Here is a 12,827-nt window from a genome sequence, read left to right as displayed (position 1 = left end):
TGACATGTGGACTTAGATGAGGATTTGTATGCTTGAGTTGCATTTCGCATTGCATGGCCTTAGTATGACCGACATCATTCTTTACACCGCATGGCCTTGGTACGGCTATGGTATTCTTAGCCTTCATCAGCATGTCCCGCATTACTCTGATACTGCATGGCTGCATTGCCACCTTGAGCATACACTTTCACCACCCTCTAAGCTTTCTATGAGCTTATGCACGACCGTTGCGTACAGGTGACGTGGGATCGCAGCAGTGCTGAGGCTTAGGCGCGTAGCAGATCTTCTTGGAGCTTTTGGTCTATCATCATTGTATTTCCCTTATGCTCATTGTACTTGTAAAGTTTTTTATTATAGTGGAAATGTGATGGAGTTTTTGGTTGTTGTTTGTGGGTTATGCCTTTAGTTATGCTTATTACGAATCAAACTGATGTTGAAAATCCTCCTTGTAGCATCCCAGGATCGGAACCTGGCGAATGGGCGCTGGAAGCCAAGAATGGGGTTCTACGGGGGCTGTCGGCGCAGGATTTGGTGATCAGGAATTTTGTGAGCCCGGTTTCCGAGTTTGGGGCGTGACAAAAAAGCTTTTATCAAACTCAAAGGCTTGATGACTAGCACTCCCATTACGCAACGACCTAATTGGAATTTACCTTTTGAAATCACGTGTGATGCAAGCGACTATGCAATTGGGGTAATACTATGCTAAAGAAAAGAGAAGAAGCCATATGTTATATACTGTGCGAGTAGAACTTTAAATTATGCCCAAGTGAACTACTCTACTACAGAAAATGAACTCTTAGCCGTAGTATTGTGTTTAGACAAATTTATGTTCTACTTGATGGGATCCAAGATCATCATCTTCTATAATGACCCGGAAAATTTCGTGCCAAGACCCGAGTACTACCTCTATTTTCCTTAGAAGTTATTTGTGGGTTAATTAACACTAAACTCGATTGCTTGTGAAATTAGCACAATCACTTTAAATTTGATCTGCAGGACTTAAAACCTGTAGAATCGTTAGCGCTATGTTACTCTGAAATCTGGGATTCAACGCTAAATCCAATTGCTCTCGAAAATTTTTAGAAGCTTTGGATTGGACCTGGACCGCACGTCGAAAGTCCAATAGTGATGATCTTAGACAGTTTTGGTCACCATGTTAGACTTGACCATCAACCTAAAAATCAAGTCCAGATGATGTCCTGGGTCGATTTGATTGAGTCCGGAGTGAAGAGTGTGAGAACAGTGAGAAATTAAATATGATTTTTATGAAATCTGAGTCGTGTCACTTGCGTGACAATTTTAAGCAATCTGACCGTTGGATTCTGACCCAATTTCACCCTCGGATCAGGGAAGATGGTCCAGGCATGTCATAGTGCTTGTGGACCTGATCAAGTTTTGGTGACCGTTGAATTGAGTGTGGTCCGCCACGGTTGATCTGTAAATCCGATCAGTACGAAAACTCAGCCTGACCTAGATCCATGGTCAGTGAGCTTAAGTCCGACCGCATGTAGAGAAAGGACCACCGGAAGTGCTCCGTTGGATCGAAAGAGGCCTGATTTGGTTATAACCTAAGTATACCTTGGCCCTGGGGCTATTTTCATCTATTTTAGGCCTATATAAAGACCTTAAAACCCTCACTCTCTTTTCCATACGAATTTCCTAACCCTAGCTAAGAAAGAGAGAGGAAAAGAGAGAAAGTAAGAGAGAAGTTGGTGAATCATTAGAGATTCTTTCCTGTTCCTCTACATCCTTAAACCATCACTTTTGAATCGTTATTCCGGCGATTCTAAGTTCATCCTTGGGTAAGTTAATCTAACCCTAATCTGTTTAGAGCTTAAAATAGTCTATGTGTTGATGTAACTCATTTCTATTCTTGCCTTAGGTTATCTAGTCGCCGTTGACGAAGACATATCGTCTGAATTAGTTTGGTGTGCTTTTTCTGGTTTAAGGTGCGGACTATATTTGTATAGGTTATAGTTTTCAAGGCTTTCAATGTCAGTTAATGGTTTATTCTTATTGTGGGTGCAATTTCACATGCCAAATGCTATGTTTATTTTGCGTTCTGATATGTATGTGTTATATTGAGATTTGTGTATTCTATGTATATGTAGGAAGTATCGTATACATATAAAATATGAACATGTATTTGCCATGATTGTTTGTCATGTACTTGTGCTAATTGTATGTGTGTCAACTCCTTGGCAAAAGGAATTGTCCAAATTCGTGTATTCCAACATACGTCATGTATGTTGAACTATGTAGTCTAAGTATTTGTAGAAATGTCTGAATGGTCTAAAGTGTTATATATTATCCTATTTGCGGGCGTTGAGAAGCGATTCTCAACTCTCCTATTGCTGTGTATAATTTTCTACATGCAAGTCACATTCTTTGTTGTTTAACTTCAAGTATTACTTATGTGTAAATCCATGTTAAGTTGATATTCTTCAAATGCTCACATACTACATGATTTGAATTGTTGTTCCATTACTGTTCTAAATTGTATATGCATATCTGTTATAATGGAATGTGTTTGAGACTATGAGATAATCCAGGAAATCGGTAATCGGCCTTGAGTTCGTGACTGAGGTTGCTTTTGCCACGAAGGACGTGATTTGACGAACCCGAGTCGCATTAGAGTTGTCGGCAGTGGTTTGGCCACACGGAATGTTTGCGCACTCTATGTCGTTCAACCCAACGTGCGCTCGTGCTAGTCGAGTTCGTCAAGTAACCCGATTGTCCGATATATGTTCACCATATATGGATGCTATTGTTTGAATCTAGGGTACCAAACTTACCGATGAAATCCTATTAACCATTATACCTTGATCCGCTAAGACTCATGAGCTGGACATGGTGGTATGGGACATCGTGGTCGAGCTATCGGCCTACGCTGGGGTGACGAGCCTCTCCGTAGTGACCAGTGAGCACACCAGACTCGTGAGCCGATTATGGTGGTATGGGACACTATATTCATGCTATCGGCCTACATTGATTGGTGACGAGCCCTTTGTAGTGACCTCGAGCATACCTTGATACTGCATTAAGGCGACGAGCCTTAGAGTAGTAACGAAGGTATGATAGGCGTGCATTGATTGGTGACGAGCCCTTTGCAGCGACCTAGAACCATATGATCGTATGAGATGGCCTAGGACTAACGACCCTAGAATGGATCACTATATGAAAATTGAGATGAGGAAGGTACCTTAGCTTCCCAATCCTACTGTATGAAAAGGACTAATAACAACTTAGTAATCATGTTCATGCACTGCATTGCATGTGCGTGGAAGTCGTTGGCACTGCGAGAGGTTGTCATGCGTAACGTAAGATGAAGACGCTGAGGGAGTGCAGGCGAGGGCATGCATCATTTATACATACATCCTTGCATTAATAAGAGTACTTTAGACTTGTTTAATTGTATTGCCTTATTATTACTGCTTGATTGATTTGATATCATGTTAACTTTTACGGTATTATTCCACTGAGTTGATCACTCACTCCCACGTTCTGGGGCGGTGTTGTACACACCAACCAAACTCTGTCTTAGATGCAGATCATGACGCGACCCCTGAGGCAGAGTAAGAGTTCAAGGATGATGAGGCTGCATTTTCTTTTATGTAGTTCTCAGGCGGGTTCATGTGAGCCATGTCCTGATATGCGGGGATTCTGGATTTTCTTTTGGGATAGATAATTTCATTTTGACTCTTATATTTTTGAGAGTAACACTTGTAAGTATGACTTGACATGTATACGTATTTCAGGGACTTGCACATGTACATATATGTTTCTTTAAGTCTTCCGCTTGCATCCTTCACTTATCCCTGAATTATGTTTGCAGTTTGGCTTAATCTATTCCATGTTTTATGTACTCTTACAGACAACATATATCCATCATTAAATATGTTGCATAAGTGATGTTTTGAAACTCGGGAGCTGAGTTATGCTCAACCCCCGAATTTCAGGGCGTTACATCTTCACTGGCCATGTAATGCTAAAGTACATTCTTTATAAGAATTATGCTAAGCCTCATTTGTTAAGATTGATCCTTCCACTCTAAGAGTTCGATCTTGAAATCAGAGATAAGAAAGGAGTAGAAAACTTAGTGGTTAACCATCTCCCTCAGCTTGTCCTATCAGATTCCATGGAGAGGACATCAATCAATGAAATGTTCCTTGATGAAAAACTTTTCAAAGTCTCCCAATTACCTTGGTATGCTGATATTACCAATTATCTTGCCACATATACAATTCCTATTCATTGGACTACACATATAAGAAAAAATTCTTTACATAGGTACGCAAGTTTTTCTAGAATGATCCATATCTTTTCAAATATTACCTAGATCAAATCGTTAGGTGATGTGTGCCTGACCACAAACAACACAGTGTCATCTCCTTTTGCCATTCTTATGCATGTGGTGGACGCTTTTCAGTTAAAAAGGTCATGATGAGAATTCTGTAGGGCAACTTTTATTGGTCCATTATGTTTAAGGATACAAACGAACTTTGTAAAGCATGCGTGCGATGTCAGAAATTGGAAGGATTATCTCGTCAAAACATGATGCCATTGAACTTCATTCTAATTATAGAAGCATTTGATTTTAAGGCATCGATTTCATGAGATCATCCCCCCCCCCCCTCAATCTTTTGAAAATTTCTATATTATACTCACTATTGATTATGTCTCTAAATGAGTTGAGGCAATTTTGTGCTGGAATAATGACCATCGCACAATCATTAAGTTTTTAAAAGGAAATATTTTATCTAGGTTTGGAACACCTCGAGCTATCATAATTGATGAAGGATCTCACTTTAGCAATAAACCATTCGAATCATTAACAAAGAGATACAATATTTCACATAAAGTGAACAACCCCTATCATTATCAGATGAGTGGCCAAGCTGAAATATCAAATAGGGAGATTAAATAAATTTTTGAGAAAATGATTAACCCGAATTGCAAGGATTAGTCACTTCGATTGATTGATGCATTGTGGGCTTACTGCACAGTGTACAAAAATATATTGGTATGTCACCCTATAGACTTGTTTATGGAAAGGCTTGCTACTTGCCTGTAAAGTTGAAACATAAAGCATATTATGTTATAAAGAATTTCAACTTTAATCTCGACAAAGTCGGCTCATTGCGCAAGTTACAACTTAATGAACTTGAAGAAATACGAAATGATACATTATGAGGTCTCTAGGATATATAAGGACAGGATGAAGGTGTTCCATGACAGGAACATTCTTTGGAATTTTTTTTATCCAAACTAGAAAATCCTTTTATATAACTCGAGAATTTATCTTTTTCTCGGTGAACAAAGATCTCATTAGATCGGCCCCTTTAAATTCAAAATGGTTTATCCTCATGGGGCTTTTGAGATAAAAAATCTGATAAATGGTGATATTTTCAAAGTCAACGATCATTGCCTTAAAACATTTGTTTAAAAATTTGATTAAAGGGATATGTCCAACCCTTTGAATGATCATGTCTATTAGGACTAACCTTTTAGACTAATGGAGGCCCATCTATCCATTTACTACTTTTTTAGGATTACGATGGAATAGGTTAGGTTTTTGTTTGTTTGTTTTTGTTTAATACTAACCCCTTTAGATGACGGAGACTCCATCCCATCAATCTTCTTTAGGTAGTATCTCTTACTCGTTCCTCTTTTATATTCATTGCTCCATGTTATGATGCATTGCATATCTTTTTACATTAAGAACAATGTAAATTTTAGGTTGGGGTCGATATTAGATATAACTAATCAGTATTTTCTTAGTTTTTTAGCAAAAAAATAAAAAAATAAAAAAATTTCAAAACTTTCTTTGAATATTGATATTTTGTGTATCTGAAAATATTTGAGTATAAAATGATAAGATGTAAGGTAATTTTTAAAAGTCTAGAGTGTAGTTAATTAATAGTGTTAGTCCACTCATTTTTCCCCACCGGTTTGTCAATCATGCGACTAGTTGTATCAAGTAGTTAGATGAGTCATTGGCAAATGAAGACCAAAGACGCAACTTGAGCAGAAGCCCAAGCTACAAGTTTAAAGTAAAGAGAAAGCTTCTAGGATCTTGATCTTACCTATAGATGACCTTGACCCATAATAGGAAAACCTACTTAGATCATCCATTCAAGTCATTCTAATTAAGTTCATATTTTTTATCATTCTATGTTTGCTTTAAAAAGTTCAAAGTTGTTGAATGAATTGCGGGACAAAAACTTAAACAAGAAAATCTGTCTCACACTCGGTTAGAGAAGGTGCCACAGAAAGTGTCCAAAACAGTCCAACAACATTTCGAAGTTAATTCGGTACCACCAACTAGACTTTCGGTCCCACCGACTCCAATCGAAGAACAATATTCGGTGCCACCGAGTGATTTCGGTGCCACTGAAGATTCACTCGGTAGAACAGAAAAGTAGTTATAAATCCGTTGGAACCTTTTCTCTATAAAAGTAGCTCCTAAAAACTTATGAAATTTGTGGATTAAGGCATTCTAGAGTCCGTAGTGTATCCCAAGCTTATCTCACTCATCCTAGACTCTATACACACGAGATTCATGTTCCTTCATTGTACTTCCTCACTTCAATGAGCATTCAAAGCTCCTATTAATGAAGAACATGATCTTGAGCCTGTTCTAGAGTATAGAGACCAAACCCATTGGCAAATCCTTAGTCTCCATAATATTCTAGAGAATCCATTAGTTGAATCTCTCAGGAAATCCATTCATAACCTTTGATAGGAGATCCAACCCACTCTCATTACCTTGATTACCTTAATAGGAACATCATGTGCAAGGTACTTGATCGTGAAGCTGAAATAATAGGAAAACCATAGCATTGTGATCGGGGGAGCATTGGGGTGATGATTTAAGTACGAGAGAGCGAAGATTAAGCAACCCAAGACAAGCTACAAAAGAGGACTCAATCTGACAAATAAGTATCATTGTTATGAGTCTAATGGTTAGCCTCCTTCCTTTTGAAGGATTGAGGCTAAGAGTTTGCTATCCTCAAACTCGATTAGGTGCCTAGTGTGGGACCTTGGCCTGTGTGGCCTAAACTATCAGGTTCGAGATTAGGACCTTTGCCTGTGTGGCCTAAATTGTTGGGTTCGGGAGTAGGACCTTTGCTCTTGTGTAGAGCATAAATCTTAGGTTCGGGATTACGACCTTGGCCTGTGTAGCCTAAATTGTTGGGTTCGGGAGTAGGACTCTTTCTCTTGTGTAAAGCATAAATCTTAGGTTCGGGATTAGGACCTTGGCCCGTGTGGCCTAAATTATTATTTTAGGATTAGGACCTTAGCCTGTGTAGCCTAAACTGTAGAGTCCTTGTATAGGGCTGTAAAGGTTTGAGGTGAACCTGATTTAAAATTTTCGATAGTAAAATCCGGTATACTCATGGGTTGAGTGTGTCCGCCAGGAGTGGAGTAGGCCGTAGTCGAACCACTATTTATGATCGTGTTTGGGATTGCTATTTGCGCATTTATTTAATTATGCTTACGTGTCATGAATGTTTAAATATGATGCATAATTAGATGAATGTTTATGATTGACATGAATCACATCCGACACACTCATATACACTATCATATATAGGCTAGTTGCTTAACTTGCATATCTAGTGTAGCCTATGTGATTGGCCCTCTATTGGCTTGGAAGCTTTTAGAGTTATATTGCCTTGCTTAGTTTAATTGCAAATTAGTTTAACTTAGGCAATCAAAATTTTAAATTGGCATAATTATTAATTGGTCCTAATCACCCCCCTCTAGAACTTAGTCTACATTCTATAGCTCCGCCACTTAGACGCATTGCGGCCCATAACTGCAATTTCAAATAGATTTTTCAACAAAGTTCTTCTAATAAATTGATTAATAGGAAATTTTAAACATCGATTGTATCCGGTTCACAATTCACATCTGATTCATATTTTGTAAAGTTAACTTGAACTTTTAACGTTTAACAAAAGTTCAACTTGATGCATGATTACTTAAGAGTGTTAGGAAGCGAGTATAGAGATCCTTATCGACCTTGGTAGGAAAAGAAGAAAAAATGCCAGTTAAAAAATAGTTAGAATAAAAAATGGCTACCTATTACATGTGCCCAAATGAGAAAATAATGAAAAAAAAAGAAAGAAAGAAAGAAAGAAAAGAAGAGATGATAGTGTGAAAGTCGTAGAAAAAAAATAAAAAAGTTAGAAAAATAAGCAAAATAGGAGATGGGTTCGAAATCAGTATCTTGTGTTGATCTGACCACTTCAAAGTAATCACCATGGTTAATATCATGGAGAGAAAGCTAACTTTTATAAATTATAAGTTAGAATTTACTCAGCACACTAGGAACTTGATGTTTAATTGCATTATATTAATTGTATGATGAAGGAGAACTTAGTTTAATGGTTTAGTAGTGATGTTAGGTTCTAAACCAAGATATTTCATCCTTATATCTTTGAATTTCACTTATATGTATAGGATTGCACAAAATGTTGCTTTCAGAAAAAGGTTTGAAATTTGGATTTTAAAAAATAATTTTTCCCATGTTTTGCTTGAGACTAGCAAAATACTGGTTAATGGTGTGTTGAGTGTGAAATATTGTATATTTTTTTCTTATTATGTATTGGTTTTATTAGCATAAATACGCTTAATTGATCTAATTATATATGTTTTGTTATGTAATATGATTTGGATAAGTAAGATGAAAAGAATGATTAAATAGAAGATTTAATGCTCAAAGAATGACCAAATGAAGATTTGAAGATTTAAAAGTGATTAATGAAGAATTCAATTTAAATATTTGGAGGTGATTAATGAAGAATTCAAGTGCCAAAGATACAAGGAAACCAAATGCAAAAAAGAGAGAAAAGGCTCGCAAAATCAGAAAGTACGATAACAAAAATAACAAATTGTTTGGTTGACCGAATGTTCACAGAACAATTCAGTAATAAATTATATTTTTTAGGGATAATTTGGCTCAAAACTTAAGTGTGACCAAAGCCATGTTTAGTGCCACCGAAGGGAGGTTTGATGCGACCTAAGGGACACAAAGACTTCAAATGGATATTAAAGAAATTTGGCTGCAACCAAAGAACTAATTTAGTGCGACCGAAGTGATATTCGGTGTGACCAAAGGCCAAAGTCGGTGCGACCGATGTGTAACAAAAGTGCATAAATTTGAAGTTGCTTTCAAGTTGGTGCGTATTTTTTCTATTTAAAGGGATGATTTTAACTTTCTTAGATACGATTTAGGGTATAAGCAATAGAACAATAGTTGGATTGATGTATGATTGAGTATACGAGCTGATCTTAAGGTCGATTGTATGAATGGCCTAAATTCATGATTAGGTTAAAGGATTGTTCACATCGGTTTAGGATAACAATCGAGGAGGATTGACTCATTTTTGTAATTGGATCGATTTGAAATGTTTAGGTGTGATCTCACAAGTCTTAAAAAGGTGATTTAGATCATAGGTTGAACAATCATTAGTGATGTAACATACTCTTAGAAATCAATGGTCAATCAATAGTGGATTGATCTCAAATCTTATGGGTGCATTGTGGGTTGTCATAATTCAAGATTAAATGGTTAAGATGGGTGGACTGTGAACTATCGGGCGATGGTATTTAGTGAAGGTTATGTGTGTTCCCACACACATATATACTAAATCTGATTTAAAGGATAACATCCGAAAACTTTTAATAATTGAATATTGAAAAGTTTGAGGTGTTACAGTCTACCTCCTTAAAAAGAATTTCATTCTCAAAATTCGATGCTTCTATTATGAATGTGGATGATGATAATCTATTTTATGATGTTTCTAAGCGTTCACTACTTTTCTCTCGAAGTGGTTTGTATACAAGTGTATATAATTGACTATATAAACTTAGGTTGTTACAAGGATAGCCTTATGTTAGTAGCTTACATGCATGTACCATTTAGTCTCTTATACTGTGTAACACTACGGTTGCTGTTATCTCAATGATACATATTTCTCAAAAATAATAATAATAATAATAATAATAAAAGAAAGAAGAAGAAGAAGAAGGAGAAGGAAAAAGTAGAACTTTTACACATCGATCCCCATATCTATAAGATGCTAACCTAAGCTCATAATCTAAGATCGATCAGTTATGCAAGAGCTAATAATTATAATTATAAGATCTAATCAAAGATCTATTTACAGATTTTTCAATCTAATATTCTTTTTGGAATTTTGAAATTCTTAATTTGCTTATCAACAGGGGCTGGAATTTTATCAAATCCTCATCAAAGGTTCGAATTTCACCGGCTCATGACTTTCACGTGAGTAACCTGCTACCACCTCTTCTCTTATTTACATATACCTCACATGAGGTGTATCACAGTGTAACAAATGCCCTACGTGGCTACTATAATAATTGTGTAAGATCCACTCTAGCACAGGTCATCGAAGAGATGATGCAGATCTAAAATCAGAGTGGACCACAACACTGAGGATGAATCCCCCACTGCTGAAGCCATGATCACCCAATGCTCTCTCTTTGTGCATCCTAAACATTTTCTCAGGTTTCTCGCTTTCTTTTCATCCTTCCCTATGTCTTCCCTTTTCCAGCCTCCAGTCCTGATCTACTCTTACATAAGCAAGCAAGAGCGACAAGAATACATGCATGTGAGTTTACCTACCGACTTAAGTAATTAATCTGGACCGTTAATCGAACATGGATAATGATACAAAAGTCTCACAAGGATACAAAAACCATGGCCAAGGAGGCCAGAAACGACTAGACGAAAGGGACGTGACGAAGGTGACATTAAAGCGAAGAGCCTCCAATCACGTGCGTTGGTCTCCATGCATCTATACCGCAGTAAATGCAACCGAGTCCTTTCTACACCCATGATATTTTTCAGACTATATAAACCATTCTAACAACATATACAAAACAAACATTCATTTCTAGAGAAGAAAAAAGCCTTAGCCATGGCCAAGTCCAAAACCAATGAGAGGAAGAACGGTACGGTGCAACTCAAGCATGTGGTAGAGAAGTTACAAAAGAGTCTCCATCTATCAAAGAGGTCAGCGGCGATCGGCCACAACCACCACCGAGAAGATATAGATGAAGTTGGGGGCCACAGGACGATCCCAGAGGACGTGAAGGAGGGACATTTTGCAGTCCTGGCTGTCGACGATGGACGGTCCAAGAGGTTTGTCATTGCGTTGAGATATCTCAACCATCCACAGTTCCTGAGGCTGCTGGAACAGGCAGCAGAGGAGTTTGGCTTCAATCAGGAGGGTGCACTGGCGATCCCGTGCCGGCCAAGCGAGCTGGAGAGAATCCTGGCCGAGCATTGGATGGAAGAGACAGATGGTAATGGTGGGGATGGGTGGGATGGTTACAAAACCATTGTGGAGAGTTGCTAGAGGAAAGAAAATTTCTCTATGTTTATATTCAACCACTGCATCCTTACCTATTAATTTATCATGTACAAGAGCATATGAAACGAAGGATGTGTGAACTTATTTCCTAGAAAATGTATTTGTGTGTACGTCAGTAGTTCATTATTACTGGATCTTCAGACCCATTCATGTGGGAAACGGATTGGCTACTCCCCCTGCCACCAGCCAATGGCTGGTGGTAAATGCACTGTGGGCCCTACCATGATGTATGTGTTTCATCCATGCCGTCCATATCTATTTTTCTGGATCATTTTATGGTATGAGACCAAACTTGTGGTATATCCAAATCTCAAGTAGACCACATTACAGGAAACAGTGTTGAATGAACCTCGACCATTAAAAACTTTTTAGGGGCTATAAAAGGTTTGGATCAAGCTGATCTTTATTTTTTCCCAGCTTCATCTGGGTCTGTATGACCTAATCAACGGATTGAATGTCAAATAATAAATACAATGGGCCTCAGGAGGATTTTAATGGTGGATATCCAATCACTATTGTTTTCCTGTGGTGTGGTCCACGTGAATGGTATAAATAGTGGTTGGCTAAGTGCCTACTCCACTCCTAGCGGCCCCATGGATGTTCCGCATACATCATTATGGCCCCATGGATTTTCCGCATGTCAACACTTTCTGTGTTGAACCACAGAACCAGCAATGGAATTTCTACATGTGATATTTATGTAAGCTCATCGTAACGTATTTATTAGATCCACACGGGCTATCCACTTGTTAAGATCATTCTAGGAATAAAAACGAAGTAAATCCAAATCTAAAGTGGATAACGCTATTAGAAATAGTTGGAATTGATGTTATTATTGAAAACTTGTTACATCACATAAGGCTTTTCATCAAGTTGATATTTGTGTTTACCCTTCGTCTAGGTCCGTGAAATATTGTGAACAGGTTAGATGGCAAATAAACAGGTTTCAACCATTGTTCATTTAATCCTCACCAGTTTCTGTGGTGTGTTCCACTTGAGCTTCAGATGTTTCTCATCTTTTTTATCATGTTCTATAATGATCTGGAAATTTTGATGGACGGTGTGGATTTAACACAGAAAATTAAAGTGAGCCAAGATATGTTGTGTATTAAGCCACGAAGATCAACTGCGTTGGCGGCACAGGCTAATCCTTCCGCAGGAAGTTCCTGCGCAAGGATACGCGGTGGGGCCCACAGTAATGTTTGTCAGATATCTACCCCATTTATCCGTTCTTCGAGCTCATTTTAGAACATGCGATCAAAAATGAGTTAGATCCAGGACTCAAGTGGGTCACGCGGGAAGAAAGGAAAGAAATTTCCACAGGTGAAACCTTCCTGGGCTCCACCTTATTGTTTATATGCCATCCAAACCGTTTATAAGGTCACTCCCACTGAGATGAAGTGAAAACACAAAAAAGAA

At 37.9% G+C, this 12,827-nt stretch overlaps 1 protein-coding gene across 1 annotated transcript; it reads left to right on the top strand.

Moving 5' to 3' along the window:
- Window positions 1-10,795: 10,795 nt before the first annotated feature.
- Window positions 10,796-11,535, top strand: LOC131231535 (auxin-responsive protein SAUR50-like). The gene has a single exon (XM_058227752.1). It carries the CDS (start codon window positions 10,953-10,955, stop codon window positions 11,391-11,393), a length of 441 nt encoding a protein of 146 aa, XP_058083735.1. The 5' UTR covers window positions 10,796-10,952; the 3' UTR covers window positions 11,394-11,535.
- Window positions 11,536-12,827: the final 1,292 nt, after the last annotated feature.

The sequence above is a fragment of the Magnolia sinica genome, chromosome 17, assembly GCF_029962835.1.
Source record: "Magnolia sinica isolate HGM2019 chromosome 17, MsV1, whole genome shotgun sequence".
Lineage (NCBI taxonomy): Eukaryota > Viridiplantae > Streptophyta > Magnoliopsida > Magnoliales > Magnoliaceae > Magnolia > Magnolia sinica.
This window is presented reverse-complemented; position numbering and strand designations above follow the sequence as displayed.

Coding starts and splice junctions, on each gene's coding strand:
- LOC131231535 (XM_058227752.1), top strand. CDS start 10,953: ATGGCCAAGTCCAAAACCAATGAGAGGAAGAACGGTACGGTGCAACTC.